Source organism: Chironomus tepperi, unplaced genomic scaffold (genome assembly GCF_022539635.2).
Source record: "Chironomus tepperi strain 1889 unplaced genomic scaffold, CSIRO-AGI_Ctep_v1 contig_93, whole genome shotgun sequence".
NCBI lineage: Eukaryota > Metazoa > Arthropoda > Insecta > Diptera > Chironomidae > Chironomus > Chironomus tepperi.
Genome location: NW_027226215.1, coordinates 1,484,160 through 1,503,722, shown reverse-complemented (window position 1 = coordinate 1,503,722; position 19,563 = coordinate 1,484,160). Strand labels below are relative to the sequence as shown.

Genomic DNA, 19,563 nt, shown 5'->3' with positions numbered 1-19,563 from the left:
GATGAGGCTGATTGTATTAGAAAAACAAGTTAATCAGTTAATTGACTTACTCAATGTATGGTTTATGTAAAGTTTATGGTTGAAAAATTTCTATTCTGTTCATTTTTTTTCTCTATTTTTTTTAAATTATATGAAATATTTTACGATATCAAGCCACTGTTGATATTTTTCTATTTTTTAGTGCATCGTAATTATTATTTTGAACATAAAAAAATATAATCTCAATAATTAAAGAGTAGTTTATTGGCCTTTCTGGGAATTGGAGTTTAGAAGTTTTAGAGGATTAGGTTGTATAGCGCATTTTGCTATGGAATTAGAGGAATTAGAGACCAGAAACATATTTTAGTAAAGTTGGAATTTCGAAATTGAATTTTAGATCAAAATGTTAGAAAATTGCAAATTGAAGTACTTTTTGGACATTTAACAAGCTCATAACAAGATGAATACATAACTTTAGGCTATAATCTAACAAAAGTTCGATAATATGACAAGTAATTATGTCCAGAAAGTCTAAAATTTGTAAAACAAATCTTACTCAGAATGTAAACAAAGATTTAAATTTTTGAACTTTGAACTTTCAAATCATTTTTAACGAACTTTTTGAACAAATCAGAGTTGGCTTTTGCCGAGCTCAGAACGAACTTTTTGAACAAGTCAAAGTTGGCTTTTCCATCCAAAATCCGAATCAACATCAACATCTAAGTCAAACGGAGTCCAAAACACTGCATCCACATCTAAAAATGCAAGACATCTACGAAATTAAAGACGGAAAAAAACGAAACAATAATGAAAGGGTCGTAAACTTACAGCACCAGCACACAAATATGGATTAAAAGCAGTTTCTTTTAATTAATCACATAGTGCGCGAGAAAATTTCTTGATTATTACTTTTTAATCTGTTTATTTTAGCTTTATAACTTTACACAGCTTGTACAAGGCATCATTCATAATTTAAAAAAGAATTACATTACATTGGCTGTATCAAGTCTGCTTCAAAAGCCTGGACAAATTGTTGAATCAATCACATTTGTAACAACTTTTGCCTTTTCAATCAGCAACTCTTTATACTGTCCATCACGAAACATTCTTTCCGGACCAGATCTTGCATAATATTTCATAAAATTCACCGACAATCCTTCATCATAATGTGACATTTCTAAGCTTGATGACCATCCAACAAGTGCAAATGGCCGGTCAACTGTTAGATTTGTGTATGGTGTAATAACGTGTCGATATAGGCAGCCTTTAACGAGTTTTTTGAACTTTGCAAGCTGTAAAAATTCATAATGAAAAGTTACAAGCCATACACAAATGAGTCATCCGGTCATCGATCCAAAATAGAAAAAAAAAAGTTATCGTTTTTTTTTCAGAGTGTGACTGTCTCAAATTCGAATTTCGAAACATTCGATTATCGAAAATTTCGAATATTAGATTTTTAAAAAATTCGAACATTAGATTGTCGAAAAATTCGAACTTTAGATTGTCGAAAAATTCGAACTAAGATTGTCGAAAAAATTCGAACATTAGATATTTTAAAATACAAATTACAAAACGGTCAAAAAATATTTAAAAATTTAAATTTGAAAAAATAACGGTCGTTTTTGAGACAGTCACACTCTGGTTTTAAACTCATAAAAACACATAAAAAACTTGTTAAGTTTACCTGTTCAGCGTCAGAACAAGGATGATGAAGTAGCACAATTGCGCCATGTTCAATATTGTGTAACCATCGCTGCGGTGGCAAATACACATATTCACCATATTTTGCCCATAATGGTCGATGTGGTCCAATCATTGGAAGTCGTTCAATATATTTAATGTATGTCTTCATACATCGATGTATCGGCATGTACCGTTTTGGAATTTCAAGCATTGTCATTAAGGGCTGGATAGTCTCATCGACAGGATATGTGCTACTCTCAAAGCACTTTGTATTAATATCAATTTCCGTCTGATTTTCTGGATCGAAGTCTGTTGCAAGATTGTACTGAAAAATATGTAATTGTTTACATTAGTTTATAGCTACTCATCCTCGACCTAAATATTTTATAATCCATAACTTACATGTGCATTGTCACACCTTTCATCGGATATGCCCATAACATGATGTTTAACGTTATCAGCTGCTATATAATCGGTTGCATTATGTCGTTCAATTATGACAGTGTCGGGTATTTCAAGGCTGTATATTGGCTCTTCTGTAGCTGGTGATTCGGCATCAAAATCGACAAAATCTTGATCATCATCGTCGTCACAGTAAGATATAGTCAGCAATGAAAGGAATATTAATATTATAAATGATATTCGATGCATTTTTGTAAAGGAACTGAATGGAAATTCATGCCGTTGAATATTACAGACTATGTAAATCGTGAATAATATTAAACACAGGCTTTTGTCTCTTGGGTCATAAAAAATTATTTCAATTTGTAAGTTTTTCATGTCAAACTAATACAGCTACAAAAGGAACTAAGTCAGTCGTATGAAAAATTAAAAAATATTAAATCAAAATTTAGGTTACATACTGTGAAACGATAATTTCACTATTTGATGATTGATAAAACTACATTATTAGCTTTTAAGGCACGACACTGATAACCTTGAATTGAGAAATTAATTTAGAGCACGCACAGGTGCCAAAACTATGGGTGGAAAGAGGCGAGCAGTTAAGTGACTAAAGTTAGATTTATGAGAAGTTCTGTGGCGCTAGCTAAAGGTTACTTCATGCTGCGGACATGTCTAAATTTCCGTTGATTTTAATGTTTAAATTTTCAAAAACCGTTAAAAAATTTGAATTTTTTAATTTCATTTTAACAATTTGAATTGTTAAAATACGTTACAAGAAATTTCCGTTAATTTGTTTTTCAAATTTTTGAAAGTCGTTAAAAAATTTGTATAAATTTTCCAAAACAGTTAAACTATTAGAATTATTAAAATACGTTACAAGCGTTACTTCAAACTTTCCGTTAATTTCATTTTTCAAATTTTCAGAAACCGTTAAAAAATTTGAATTTGTAATATCCGTTAAAATATCTAAATTATTAAAATACGTTTTTTTTTCAACTGTCAACAATAATTTGAAATTGTCGAATCGGCACTGAAATGTCCGTAGCATGCAACGATTACTCAATAACGCTTTGCTTTGCATTTTCTATTCGCCAATATTGTTCTATGACTTTTATCGCTTTTGATGGGTACACGAGGCAGTCGAGTCGCGATTATGTAAGTATTGCGTTTTTTAATGTGCCTGTTCTGGTGAATTCCTCAGGCTACTTAATACGTGGCAAGTTGTTAACTTGCAAAATGTCAGCGGTAAAGTTGATGTACGAGTTTTGCGTGGGAACTTTTGTTGTCTAGATGATAAATAAGCGCTTTTCAAGTTGTTGCTATCTAAATTAAGTTAAACACTTGTTTTATGTCCATTTTAGGTTATGTTCTTTCCACTTCGAAAATTTTTTCTCAATTTTCTCGCTTAAAATTGCTGGAATTCAACAGATTCTTACATAAATAATTTAATAAATTGTTAATAAAAAGTAGCACAACTAAGAATATACAAAGTCTATGCACATAACTTAAGCATCTTTTTGATATACAAGCATAAAATAAAACATAAGGTCAGAATATCAAAGGTTATGATTTTTTCGCACCCAAATAATGTAAACAAATGTGAAGAAATGTAAACAAACCAAAACACCTTACTTTTTTCTCAGTTACGAAACAGAAACTCCAGTAATTCCATTAAGAAATGCACTTTTGAGAATTAACTGATGACTGAGTGGAATGGAATGAAAATATAAACAAATCCTACTTTAGAGTAAATAACCTAAAAAAAAGTGAATTTTACTAGATGTTCTACATTAACCCACATTTTTGTGACTTAATGATGCTTTCAGTCGCAGCCCCGGTAATTTCCGCAGCGATTATCGTCTGCAATCATTGTGATTTTTGGTATAAAAAATGAGCAGCACACTGATTGTTAGAGTAATAAAGCACCTCCGTCCGTATCGAATGATGATCGCTGAAAGGTCTGATCATCAGTTCCTCTTATTTTGATTTAATGTCCATTAAATCATCAATTTCCATAAAGTCTTCGGGTCTTTAAGTTAAAAATCTACCGCTATGAATGAGAAATTTCCTCTTTCTCTTCTCGTTCCTTCTCATCGTCTCCAACAATCAACAGTACACAAAAATTAAACTAACGAATCGTTTACTCAATTGGAAATTGCGTGCTGTAAAGTAATTTTAGAATTTTTTTTTTGATGAAATTGACTATTACATAGGCGATTGAATGCTGTCGAGAGTTGCAGAGTGAGAAAGATACAAAAAAAAATAATTCATTTCATTGTAATTACTTTGTAATTTTGTTGAGTATGCTGCTTTGGTCGATTTGTTCATTTAACTTGAGAGAATTGTGCTGCATTTTGTCTGGTCTGACTGGGTGATTCAAACTAGATGTTATAGCAATTTGTAGCAATGATAAGTGAAATGCTGATGCCGTCGACAAAGGATGAATCAGAAGAATCAATCATTTCCTACCCTTATCTATTGGTGTCCCAACTGACCATAATTCTCCTGAGATTGTGCCTATCGCATTTTCATTTTTCCAAGCCATTTGCTGTATAAATGTGTGTGATGGTATGGAATTATTGTATTTAATGGGGTTTCTATTTGGTTTTGATCAGTGATATGCAACCTGTGTGTCGCGGCACGCTAGTTAGCTGCCAAAATTATTCGTAAATCCCATGTACCGTATGCCGTTTGCGGTTTTGGTCGAGGTTAATAACCAAAGTGTACTTCGAAAAATAAAAGGTTGGCCACCACTGGTTTATTTAGCAACAGTGAAATAACTATCTTCAATCAGATTGAATCTAGATTAGATGTATCAATGTTGATCGAGGTTCCAGAACCGGTTGAATCTTAGTCGAGTTAAAGTCACACTTTGACCGAATTATGGGAATTTTATCTCATGTCACAGATCTTTTGATCAGTGGTGAGGCAAACTGTGTGCCTTTGCATTGGTTAAATGCGTGTGTATCGGTGTGTGACATGAAAAATTTCAGATGTGCCGCAAAAATATGTTAAGGATTGAAGTGTGCCGTGGTATTAAAATGATTGCTCACCACCGCTTTAGACAAACCTTCTTTGCAGGGTAAACCAATTTGAAACTGAGTATATACTAAATTTTAAAGTTTGTAATGAAGTCAGCATTGTGGGGATCTCTGTCATTTCTCGATATCACTCTACTTACATGATTGAGATCAATCTCTGATGGGATTCAAACTCAAGTACTCACAAAAGAGTGATACAGGTTTCCGGTCTTTTGTCTTTCCACTCGGACACTGCCTCGACTCCCATGTTTCCATTCTTCTCAGACACCACAAACTCGACTATAAGAATGCAGAACTGACTAATTGGCAGAATTGTCCATTCCTATTTCAGTCAATCATGACAATTTTTTGATCAGTTCCACAAGCTTGGTCTTGTTCGAGTCAAGTCAATTTACTCAACTGAACTTCAACTGCGTCGATTTCTAGCTCGAGTAGATATCAATCAATAATAAAACTCTACAGTACATAGTTCAACTAAACTACGTGATCATACGCATCATATCCCAACACTCCACCTTCTAATAATCTCAAAAAGTATGAAAAATAACGCAATAAATTACAAGAAATATTCACATTCAAAATGCGCTACTCTAATTTAAACAAATAAAGCATTAAATAAATTTATTACTAATTCTTTTTTTTTAAAGATTACGTGCGCACACGAGAATGCTTTCAGTTTTTTTTTATTCAATGTGCAAACGCGACGCGTTTTTACTTTCATTTCATGCATAAATATTTCATAATATCCAACACAACACAATAACCTAATTCTCATTAATATTGAACCTGTTATCATGTTATTCTCATTACAGAGTCTCCTTTGGTTCGTCAAAAGGATCAATGGTTGAAACACTCATTTTTGAGACGCCTACACCTTTGCCTGAACACGCTGAACGTGAATTCTTCTCATCTGTAAATGCAACGACAGGAGGACAAGAAACTAATGGACTGAACGATAGTGGCATTGAGCTGCAAGAAGAGTAAGTAAACATTTGTATGGTTCACAAAAATTCTATGTGAGAGAAGTTTGACTGTTTTTTTTTCAACGACGTGAAGTTGGCTGCGAATACAAATTTTTCTCTCTTTCTCGCTTTATATTTTCCTCTCATCGGCATCAGAGTCTCTCTTCTTTACTTCCACAATTAGTCGCTTATAACATTATGAACCGTAAGCATTAAACTCGTCAGATAGAACGTCCGTACCTTCGCTTCATAGTTCAAGCGTAGAATCTAAGAAAATAAAAAAAAAATCACAAAAACGAAGAAAATTTGAAAAAAAATTCCAATTCGCATTTTTTGCTTGAAATCAAAGTAACCAAATCAAAACAAAAAAAAAAGCATTTTTCAAGTGTAAATCAGAAATAAAAACATTCTTTGCAAAGGCACACATTCAAAGAGATCGAAATTATATGTGTATGTTGAGCAATATATTTACCAAGAGCAGGCGCATGTCCAAAAAATTAAACATACAGTGAATGTATACAGTAATAAAAAATCATCAGTTCCGATAAAAAAAAGAGAGAGAATTTCTTATAATTTATGTGAAATAAAGGAAGGCATTTCAGCTCAATGATTCAAAGTTTTTTTGTGCTTCAATTAAATGAGCCAGAGGATTAAGAAGAATAAAAAGTTAAAAATTTAGTTTTTTTTTTGTGGAAACGCGCGTGAAACGAAAAAGGAGAAAAAAATCATCCATAACAGCAGTGAGAAATGAAAATTTTTATCAGAAAGTGAAAATTAAGTTCTTTATTTGATAAAAAAAAACGTGCAAAAATAAGAGTTAAAATAGTGAAGAAGAGGAGTTTAAAAGGTAAAATAAGAAAAAACAGAGCGCATGTAAAAAGTGACTCTTATAACCTTTCAATGTCTTCTTTCTGACACAGTGTATTGTGACATATAAAAAATTATGTATTTCAAGGTCAATTTGTCCCAAACAGAAAGAATCTTGTGTTGTTTTATTTTTCCACAATCGCATAAGCGCAAAAATTTTCTTTCTCTTTCCACACCGAGTACGGAACGGAAAAGCTGACATTTGATTCGAGGGTGTGGAACTGATCTAGTTACAGTTTGGTCAATTTTGATCAATATTTGAACTAGTTTTGATTACTTTGGAACTTACTGTTCATTTCGGTTCAATTTTTGAACATTTTTGAACTTTTAAATTCAATTTTTGAACTCTTTTGATCACTTTTTGAACCCTTTTGATCAATTTAGAACTCCTAAATTCAAATATTGAACTTTTTCTGTTAAATTTTCGAACAATTTCGATCAAAATTTGAACTATTGAATTCAATTTTTGAACTTTATGATCATTTTGGTTCAATTTTTGAATAATTTTGTTCAAATTTTGAACTCTTGAAATCAATTTTTGAATTTTTGATCAATTTTTGAACCCTTTTTGAACCCTTTTTGATCAATTTTTGAACTACCTTGATCATTTCTGTTCTAATTTTAGAATCTTTTGAATTCAATTTTTAAACTCTTTTGTTAGTGTAGCGTAGTTTCACACCCCTGCCCTTTTTTCGCAAATTTTATTTTTTTTTATTTCCCTATTTGTTGCTAAGCATTAACTGTGTATTTGTATATGCCTGTGCGACAGTGAGTGAAATTTTTATCGATTTAAGTAAAGCGAAAAAGCAAAAAAAGATTTGTGTGATAACCAAAAATACAAATAACAGCAAAATAACTATTTTCATGCAAAAATCACGTTCTATTTTTACCTACTAGAACAATCCGTAGATGCGCAATACCATTTTATTATCTCCTTACAGTGACAGATTATGTATTTTTTTGGGTTTGCTATTAGCGAAATTTTCAAAATAATGTTTAAATTGATTGTTTATTTACTGGTGACTGAATGGCTGACATAACGAGATCAACAAGATTATGCAATTGAAGTGATGGATCACACTTATTGCTACAATGTGGGAGAAAAAAATTGAATGCATTACTTGTGGTGAAATTGAACTTTCTGGGTCGCAATAATTAAATAAAATGGGAATTTTCCGTAAAACTAGTAATTAAATATTGTGAAATGAAATAAATGTTATCAAAAATGATGAAATACTCACGAGAATGTATTAGAATCAGTTGTTGAATGTGATTAATGATGGACATATTTCATAAAATATGTAATCTGTTGCTGGATATGGCTTTAATGCTGCTTTAAAGCGAATTTTCTTTCGCAATTCTTGACAATAAATTTGTCAAAAAGCTGATTTTTGAAACAATATTTGAATTTTGAAAAGCCGTTAAATTCTTTCAATAAATCTAAGTGGACAAAAATTCGATAAAATTGGTAGAATGCAAGTTCATGTCTAGTTAGTGACTAGTTCTAACGGGTTTTGTCCACTTGGGCTATAGAAACTTCCAAAAATCCAATAATTCTAATAAAGCCTCTAAAAATTGCCAAAACCAACTAAATCTCATCACATTCCCTCCCCTACAAAATGTTTTATGAACTTTTAGATCGTTAATCTAGCCTCATTTCATCATGATCACATATACAAAACAAAAGTGGAATCTGAAAATATTTTGATGACTCAAGAAATGATGTCACAAGATATTTACATAATTTTTTCAAACACTTTGACACGCATATCATTAATAACCTATTATGCATGCTTAAGAATGGGCAAATACAACAAAATTTATTGACGTATAATTCGGCATTTATTTATTTTATTGACTTCTCCTTGAATATTCAAAATATTTACGATTTTTGGCATCGGCAAGCTGATATCAACTTGACTTTCATGTTTGTTCATTCAAGGACAGAAATATCTCCCATATATGATTTTCATTCATGTTTATAGCTTGCACTTAAGCATATCACATTCACGTGAGATCATGTAATGCATACTAAGTACACTATTACATCAAAATCGATGACATGTAATGAATCATTCTGTATTCATTGAAGTCGATAAGATTGAATGAGATAAGAACCGATGAAATATGCAAAATGGCCACTGCTGTGACTTTGTTGATCGACTCGCTGAATTTCGTTTTCAAAGCTAAAATTACACTTTTAAATTGAGAGAAAAATGATTACTAAGTTATGATTTTGGAGCAAGTTTGTTTATAATATTTCTCTTTTATTTTTTGTTTATACCGGAAAAGTAATTCATGAAATGTAAACAGTAAATCTTTCACAATAAATAATCCATAGTCTATGCCTTTTGTTTATAGAAATTACTTTTCACATTAAGCTAGTAGCGAAATTTTTTACATAGTTCCATGAGAATAGTTTTTTGGGAGGGAGGACGTCCGAAAATGACATTATTCTTTAATCTTAATTTTTTGAATTCATGCTTTGGGGCAGAGCTTAAAGTCGACTTGGATTTTGTTTGAGAAGTCTATTCGAATTTGTATAGAATTTGATACGAATTCGAGTTGTGCAATAGGGTGATATAGGTCATGACTTCTACTAATTTCGAAACCATTTTCGAAGCTAATTTCGAAATTGATTTTGAACATTTTTGGGATCGGAAGTTTGGAAGTTAGAAAGTTTGGTCTCGAAAAACTCTAGCAAGTTAAAGAACTTTTGTTCAAAGAGAGCAAAATTTGACCCCATAGGCTACCCTTAGATAAGCCTCCTTATAGACCCCACATCTCTACCTATAGATTATCAGACACAGCTCCTCACCCCATCTTCCCTCATTTATATGCAATTTCGAATATAATTTATAAAACTCTCCTCATTCTTTACGATCATCCGCACATCAAAGAGCCTCATTTGAATTTTCCGACAAAAATCCAACTTCAAAAGAGATCTGGCTTTACACATTCTTCACATATCAATCGAATATAATATTTAAGTAATTTATTAGCAGTAAAAAAATTTCAATATTAGACATTCGTCTCAAACCTCTGCATAGTAAAACAATTGACGTAAATTCCACACGTTTCAATACACAGACGATGAGAAGCAATTGAAAGACTATTTGTAGATAAATAAGATAATTGAAAAAATAAAAGTATTATTCAGACTTCATCTAAGCAACATTATTGCCACGCAAATTATTTTACATGGAAATATGAAATGACAACATTGATTAGATTATAGCAGTGGTAGGCAACCTGTGTGAAGCGGTACTCTAGTGTGTCGTCCATATACCGTATGCGGTTACGGTCAAGACTTATCACGCCCCGGGGTACGCAAGTGAATCGCCATGAGCCATATGCCCCGGGGTACAATAGTGTGTCACCATGACTCATATGTCGTATGCGGTTATGGTCAAGGATTATCACCAAGGTGTGCCCCGGGGTAGACTAGATTGCCGGCATGACCCAAATAGCCCGGGGTAAACTAGTGTGCCGCCATGACTCATATGTCATATACACCAAGGTGCATCACACCGCATAGGTTGCCCACCCATGCATCATCATGTCGTAATGAAATTTTCTGCTTCCATCAACCGACTGCAGACATTAAACGTCAGAGAAGAAATTTCCCGTACAAATTTTCAAGGGCAACAAAGTCACATTTGACATTCTCTTCCTCTCCTTCTCTCATGCTTGATACACTTTACGATGTACGCAAATTGATGTGCACATATTGAAATTACAAAATATATCCAGTTCTGGTTTCTTTTTTATTATTTATGCGAAAAAATAAAAAAGTATGAATCATGAGACTTAATATATGGAATGGAAGCAAAAATTCAATTGACTTTTATTGTAACCTTGACCGTTTGATTGCAATATTCAATAATAATATCGCCTGTATGGAATAAATTAATTAAATTTCATTTTCTTTGCTTCTTTTTCTCCTTTCTCGCCTTCTTTTCATTCTTTTTGAATGATGACTATGATGATTTAAGTCTTACTGATAGCCTATTACTGGGTAATTAATTTCATATGATCCCGACAATTGCGACTGATAAATATGTGCTGAATGATTGAAAGATTTTAATTAAATGAATTCACTATACTTTATGACTTTACAATCGTTGGTGGAATTACTTGCAATAACTTTTATATATCCATGTCCAGTGGTATATAAATCGTCGGATTCTTCTGCTCATTATCTCATCCATTAATACTTTAAGTGCACTTTTGTGCTTACATAATCAGTGTGCTTAATGAAATATATGGTCAGTGCTTTAAATCATTCAAAAACTTGAAGATAAATCAAGTTGCCGGCTTTTGTGTTTTTTATAAAGCATTGCTGCCACTTTTTTGCGTATTCTCACAACAATCGTTGCTTGATTAAAGTGTTTACAGGCATTAAATCATTAAAAAACTTTTTGAAGTGAGGAGATGGAAAAAACAGGAAGATTTAAAATTGAAAAAGCCGTTAAGTTTCCGTTTAATCTAAAATTCAAATTTAAAACCATTTATTAACGGTTTAAATGCGCAATTTCCATCTGCCCACAGTTAATCTTCTGCACACATTCAAATACATAATGTCACTCCATAAATTCGCAACTCTGTTGACCATAGAAATGGATATTTCGACATTTAAGTCTGTGAATTATGATGTCATATTTTAGAGTCGTTGACACAATTTTTTTTTTGGTGCAAAAAAAGGAATCAAAAAGAAAAACTTGAAATTTAAAAAGAATTTGGCACATTATTGTCAAAAAAGAAACGTTATTGGACATAAAGAGTCGTGGGACAGTAATCAAATTATGAACAGTTTCTGAACGATTTATTCTGGCATCATCATGCCATGTACATTTTAAGTTAATGCTATTCACATTTTCTGAGTTTTACCGCATTTTAATTGTTCCTGTCTTAACTACAGCTCAACCAACTTTTACAGCCAAATATAGAAACTATCATGTTCTATTTATAACAAATCTATGAGTAACGTACACAAAACATAACATTCCTCACTCTCATTCTCTATGTGCTGTGTGTAAAAAGCGAACATAAATAAAAACGTTTAGAATTTATGTGAAATATTCTGCCTTATTTTTTTTGGGGTTAATAAATTTACAGTAGCGATGATATCTGGCAACATAGCACATGTGTGTAAGTGTAGACGAAACACAATAAGCGGAATAATATTTTTGCCAGTTCTATCAAACACCTTTTACTCAAACTACTATCAGCTGCTTATTTGTAAATTGACAGTTATTGATTGCCGCTCATGCTCATATTTGTTAAATTCCAATCATTAGTTGAGTTAATTTATGAAGGAATTATCTTTTACAAAATTTCTATTATATTGAGAGAGATAGTCGCAGTTGAAAGTGAAGAGTTGGAAACTATCGTTCTGTCCATATTTATCCGTCTATTAATTGAAGTTGAATTGAGCTGCTTTGATGTGTTTTTGATGAAAATTGTCAATTTTTAAGCAGTTTGGGTGGAAAAATAGAAAAATTAAAGAAATCCATCAATTTATCCATTTAAAACTACAATTTTTACCATTGTTTCTTTGCTTCTTGTTGTCTAAACTGTTTACTAATTGAATAAGCTTCAAAATCCTCAGTTAATCCAGTAAAAGTAACTTAAATTTCACAAAAAAACTTTAAAACAACAAATCCAAATCGCAACTCAAAACTAACTGAAAAACCCACAAAAATTCAAATTCAAATTATCCGTTAATCTCCCAAAATACAACTCAAAACAATATAAAACCATTTTGCCGGTTATTTGACCCACAAAAGTACCGCAGACATTAGCTGACAGTATCAATATGCAACAGCCTTTTATTAAAACATGGTCAAGTCTATGAGATGCAACATTAATAAATTGAAAAGGAAAAATAGAAAACACGAGCAAATGAAAATGAGAATTAAATGAAATTTACAGCATCAACCTTTGATCAATAAATTGCCGCTATTGCGCCTTCGGCAAATGAAAAAAAGAAATGGAAATATAGAAAAGAAAAACATTATTTTTGTTGTCTTAAAGCCACGACTTAAGTTGAAAGTTTAAGTTTTATGGAATACAAAATTAATCGATTAAGTTCATGCTGTTTTTTGTGTAAAATGAGCATAATGAGATGAAGAAGAAGAATAATGAAAATGTTCATCATGATATTTAAAATGGAAATTAATAGATGAAAGTTTAGCACATGCTGAACTTGTATTACAATGAGGAACTAAGATCATTATTATGTTCGGAACTTAATACTGCATATCATATTAACTTACAATGAAACTATAATCATCTCCACGCGATCTTTAGTCCATGTTTATTTTATCATAATGTTTATTTGTGAAGGTCGGTTTGGATGACTCAGTGTGAAGTATGTAGCTATTGAGTTCTACATGCTAGTCAAATGTGAAGGTTTACATCTGTTTTTTGCCACTTTTTTGATTACAAATCATTTAAAACATTTTAAAAATTCATTATCACTCTTAAGAAATCTTGAAAAAACTTTTTGAAGTGGATGAAATATTTCGAAATTGCTAAATTTGAATTTTAAATTTCCGTTAAAAGTTATTTGATGAATTTTATCAGATTATGCGCTCTAAATCTTCTTAAAGATCTTGTTAATTCATCATTTATAAAAAAATTTAAGCATTAATTAAAGTTAATTAATTATAACAATTGCGATTTTATTACCAGAGTGCAGCATGATATCATACGAAAAAATAATACAATGGAAATTGATTTAAATTAATTGTAAAAATTCTTTTCATTTAATGAAGATAAAAGGCAGCATTTCTCTTTGTAGTTATGTACAGTATCACTTCATCTTGATGATGATGATGCCTGCTTGCTGATATTTTTATATACTTCTCAATTTCATTTCATTTTTATAGTATGTAAGTGGGCGTTGGTGGATATTTTATCATACTTTAATTTGGCAATGAACTTAATACGATTGTCATTTTTTCTGTTGGCGAAATGCGAATTCTTTTCTCGTACACAGTCTTGTCCATGTACTAAAATGACCAATTTTGTGAATTTTATGACTTTACATCTAGTCTGATCATTTTTTGCGGGGATTAAATCCTTGTCGATTATTATCAAATTATGCGAATACAATGCGGAGAGACGAAACATAAAGATAATCTCAACATGATTCTGTTGAATGTTTTTTTTGTTATAAATAAACGAAAAACTGCTTCTTAATCGTGTCTGCCACTCAGTGTACATTTTTTGTTAAAGCTTAATATAAAATTCTTGAGTTTTTTCTTAAGCATTTTTGAAGATAGATGAACTTGAGCGTAGCAGATTGGCTGATTAGATAGGTATGAGGCTTTAAAGTGTTAGGAAGTCTGGAAAGATAAGTTGATTTAAGAGACAATAGTTGAAGTTTGAAATTTACAAAACCGTTAAAGCTACAGCGTCCATTTTGACTAAATTTCGTTTGAAATTTACAAAAATCGTTACAATTTGAAATTTACAAAGACGTTAAAGCTTCCATTTTGACAAAATTTGGTTTGAAATCTACAAAAATCGTTAAATATTTGAAAATTTACAAAACCGTAAAAACTTCCATTTCGACCAAATTTCATTTAAAATCTACAAAAATCGTAAAAATTTGAACTTTACAAAACCGTTGAAACTTCTTTGATCAATTTTGAATTGAACTCTACAAAAGTCATTAAAATTTGAATTCTACAATCCCGTTAAATCTAAAACAATCTTTCACATGAATTTAAATGCGTTTATTAACCAAACAAAAGAAAATTTCCAACTATTCTTCACAAAAAAATCACTCATTTTTCTAGCAATCTCGAAAAGCATGCATGATTTTGAGAAATTCAAGCAATTTATTAAATGATAGCGGTAAATACGAAAAATTTTGTTTACTCATCCATTTAGACTCTTTTGCGACTTTTTTTTTCTGCTTGTTTGTCAAACATATTCACAATAGATGTTGTCATACGATTAAAGCTGGAATGTAGAAGATGAAGTTTATCAGATTGATGACTCTTCAATATCCAATCGATGCATCATAGATAAAATAAACAAAAGATAAAAGAATTTGACATAAAGCTTCAAAAATCAAAGCTGTTTAATTGACTGCATTAGCAAGATGCTTTTAATGGATTTCTTGTTTTCTCGCCTTATTCATGACTCAACTTGTAAATTTTCTTAACGAAACTTCATTAAAATATCCACACAAACAGACACAGTCAAATTAAAGTTTATATTATTGTTATTATAGACACAAGTTATTTCCACATTCGAGTGCATCACCAACCGCAAAAATAAAATATTGTCAATGTCATGATGTACATTTAATTTTCTCTTATTTTGTTCCCATCCTCTCTTTCGTACAATTATTTCAATTTTTACCGATTTAGAATGAAATGATAAAAATAAATTGTTGGAAAATTGGCATTTTGTGGGTGGCATGAGTGAAGATTGATGTTTTTGAATCAATTAAAGCTGTAAAGAGTTTGTAACGGATTTCGGAATTTTGAATATTTATCATGATTTTCAAAAAAAAAGTTCCAACGGCTTTCAAAATTTTTAATATTTTTCATGTTTTTCAAAAAAAATTCTTAACGTTTTTCAAAATTTCAAATATTTTTTTTGCAATTTTTGAAAAGAATTTCTAACGATTTTCAAAATTTTGAATATTTTTCTTCATTTTTAAACAGAATATCTTTCAATTTTGAACATTTTTAATGATTTTCAAAAATAATTCCTAACGGTTTCCAAAATTTTGAATTTTTTCCATAATTTTCAATGAGAATTTCTAAAGGTTTTCAAAATTTTGAATATTTTTGACTAATTTTCAAAGAGAATTTTTAACGTTTTTCAAAATTTTGAATATTTGTAATAATTTTTAAAGAAAAATTCCAACAGTTACAAAATTTTGAATTTTTTCAAAATTGTCAATGACAACTTTCTAACGGTTTTAAATTTTTTGAATATTTTTCACCATTTTCAAGCAGAATTTCTAACGGTTTTTAAAATTTTGAATATTTTTGACAGTCAATTTTCAATTTTTGACATTTATCAGATAAGAATCAATGACAAAAAGCCACAATTCATTCCCTAAGAAACACATTAGAAACCTTTATCTTTTTTCTACTTCGCAAAAAAAAAACATCGAGAAAAACTGACGTAATTAAAGATTTAAAAATAAAATTGTATATCTGGCAAAATGGTGAAAAAAAAGTATAAAATTTTGCATTCACACATTCACAATTCTACAATGTGATGGATATTTTTCATTTAAGTCTCAGAATGTAAACAGTATGGAAATGCTGAAAAAAAAATTATTAGATTTTTCTGACAAAATTGAAAACAAAAAATTTTTCAATAATTTCCTGTTGACTGAAGACAGACGCCGGTTGAGCGAATAAATAGTAAACTCTGTTAATCCAGCCTCTAGCAACAAATGAGAAGGAAGAAATAAAAATATAAATAAATAAAAGCATGTTCCGGCATTCGCGCACTACTGAATGCTATGTGTGCAAGTGGATGATGTAATTTGTGCCTGATATCATCAGTACGATGAATTTGCATAAATTTTACATTTATCATAATGTTTAAAAAGATGAAAATGAAATCGGTGCTCACCTTGGATACCAACAAGTCTGTCATGAACTTTTAAGGCCTTAAAATGACGTAATTTTTTTTTTTGTGTCTTTTTTTGTGCACTTTTTCAAGACCAATGCGCAGTGCGTTGTTTAATTTGCTTTTTATGGTGGATTTAATATATGCAAGAGGTTGTGCAGGTGCTTATTAGTTCGAATAACTTTAATATGTATTATATTTAAATATTCCAAACGACATGCAGCGATTAACTTAATTTATCAATGGAGTAATGAAACTAAATGCAGCTATTATGATGCCCTTAAGGCACCTTGACTTCTTGTAGTAATGTAGTGATGTCTTGACGACTATATTGTGGTGTTCTGGTAACAAAAGTTGGTTCAAAGTAGCTTGAATCTCTTATAACTTACAAAATATGAGATAGTAAAATTTCGAATTTTGAAAAACCGTTAAAAACTAAATTTTAAAAAACTTTGATGAAAATTTGATAAATCCGTTAAAAATTGAGTTTCGGAAATCATAAAAATTTAAATTTTTTAATGTCCTTTAAAATTCAAATTCGTTAAAATTAAATTTTTGAAAACAATTAAAATTCAAATTTGAAAATCCGTTAAAATCGAATTTGGAAAAACTATCAACATTCAAATTTCAAAATCTCTTTAGTTCAAATGTTTATCACAAAAAAAAAATTCAAAAATTCAGTAAAAATTAATTTTTTAAAAATCATTAAAATTTAAACAAAATATTGCAAAAATTCAAATTTTTAAAATCCGTTAGAACCTTAAATTTAAAATCTGTTAAAATTCAAATTTTTTGAAATTTTTTAAAAATCCAAATTTTTAGGAAAGCCGTTGAATTTTGAATTTTGAAACTCAATTCAACACAATTTTTGAACTTGATAAAATTAGATAAAGATAATTTTAAGAATTGCGCACAAAATTCACCTTTATTACCTTCAATCAACTTCGACTAGCGACAGCCATGACAATAATGTCTACCAAAGTCTCTGATAATCTTTGTCAGAACAAGATAACACCTATCAGTAAAATAGATTAAACTACTTTATTTTAGTCACTCAAGCTGACATCACTCGATGTTCAAACTCGCGTGAAAAAAGAAAGAAAAAAAATTCTTAAAATAAACAAACAAATGAAATTTTAAATTTCAAGGTCCGAATATATTAATGTAATTAATTTTGGGAGTAGGAAAGAACAATAACGGTGTATTGAGTGACTCTTTAAGCATTACTAATAAATTTACAGCTGAATGCATAATTAGTGGCTAGTGAATTACTGAATTATTCATATTTGAACAGAAGAAAGGCACAGAAATTTTTTTTGAGTCAATTCACATCCAATAATGCATTAAAATTAGAATAATTCACTGATGGATGGAATCAAGCAACATCTGTATGAGTTACCTTACAGAGGTTACCTTGCAGAGGTCATTGAAACTTGAAATTTTCTCGCTCTCTGCCTATTTTCATACACAAATCTATTGCAAGTTACTTACTTACTTACTATTTTTCATTCTGTTGTCTAACGGACAAATCGGTAATGCGGTAATAATGTCGGAAGAAAGAAAATTCTTCTTTCTCTTTCTCTTTTTTTGTTCATGAATTTCATATGAATTGTTGGTGATTATCCATAATTTTTCGGTTAGTCTCCCACAGTGCCTATACTTAAAAGTTCTTTCAATCACGGAGAATTCAATTTTCATATTTCTTTTAGTTTATTATCAATGTGATTCACAATTCATGGGAAATTTTGCAGCAGATAATTTGAGTATTGTTTTGCAGATTATTGAGTCTTGAGTCTGTAGAGGTCAGTTAGAGTGTATTTTGGTCATTTAGTTGGGGGGCATGTAATGATGCACGGAGGATTGTCCTGATCTGTGTTTTTATCGATAAGGCTCTATTATCAGTGTTGTCCAAACTTGCAGGCTGTGCCTTGGCACACCTTGTTAGTAAACCATAACCGAAACCGCACATGACATACTGTTAATGGCATTTTTAAATAACTTCGGTGGCAAACTATTGTGCTTAAGATTTCCCGAAGTCTCGGTGAGAAATTCTCTAGACCGAGACTAACCGGGAAGTATAGACACCCCAATCCACAATATGAAGCGAGACTACCCGGGAAGGCTCGGTCTCGGACTTGGCATCACCCTTAATTGTGCTGCGACACATTGTTTGGACAAAATTGCTCAATATAGTGTGACTCAGGTATCAAATTCTTGTGAGATTCGAACCCACGAACCAGACCCCTGATTTTTGGGAGTTGCCTTACCACTCGCCCACAGAGACCTTCCCTTGGCACTGACAGAATCGACCTTATATTGTTCGATACCCAAGATTTCATTTTGCTCAGACACCACAATGCATAATAAGAAGCATCTTAAACAGGTGTTGTTACCCTCATACCAATTTAATGACATAGTATACGTCCGCATGAACTACATTAAATGAATAGAAATTGATGAAAATATTTGACTTTAAAGGATTCGAACCCAAAGACGGAGCTAATTATTATCCATTTTTTTAGACCTCCACACTTATCCACTGTAATTAAAACACATTCTATAACCTCTTAAATATTCTGTTTTGCATAAACCTTATTTAATGAGGTTACCTAACTAAAGATACAAGAAAACTTACTTCTTACTTCTTATGCTTCTTTCTTTTTTGTTTTCAAAATATAATTGCATAAATTATTTGTAAAGTGTTGATAAATAATGGCAAATAAATTTTTAGCTTCAAATCCACAAAAGTTTATACCTTTGCTTATGTAGAAAAACAAGTGCAATAAACGACCAACTTCCTTTCACATAATTGTTCCGACAATTATAATGTCAAAGCGGATTGAAAAAAAGAAAGAAAAAAAATGGAGTTTTATTTGCAATAAATATCGATTGATCGGTGGAACGATCATAAAGATTATTGAGTGGGAAAGGCAGAAAATATGTGATGATTTATTGGATCATGTTATTGATTACAACAGCACTCTTTGATTTTTTATGACTTTGAAGTACAAGTG

At 30.9% G+C, this 19,563-nt stretch overlaps 2 protein-coding genes across 3 annotated transcripts in view; one reads left to right on the top strand and one right to left on the bottom strand.

Moving 5' to 3' along the window:
* LOC139087043 (putative uncharacterized protein DDB_G0289963) overlaps positions 1-19,563 on the top strand; it is a 97,699-nt gene that overhangs the window by 58,335 nt on the left and 19,801 nt on the right. For both annotated transcript variants that reach the window (XM_070635735.1, XM_070635734.1), the window contains exon 3: positions 5,921-6,088. In XM_070635735.1, coding sequence (XP_070491836.1) covers positions 5,921-6,088 — 168 coding nt within the window. The remainder of the gene's footprint in view (positions 1-5,920; positions 6,089-19,563) is intronic.
* On the bottom strand, positions 949-2,313 carry LOC139087053 (uncharacterized). Its single transcript, XM_070635746.1, has 3 exons — positions 2,065-2,313; positions 1,664-1,987; positions 949-1,271 (listed from the first exon to the last, which is right to left on the bottom strand). The coding sequence occupies exons 1-3, from the start codon at positions 2,311-2,313 to the stop codon at positions 993-995; spliced, it is 852 nt and encodes a 283-aa protein (XP_070491847.1). The 3' UTR covers positions 949-992.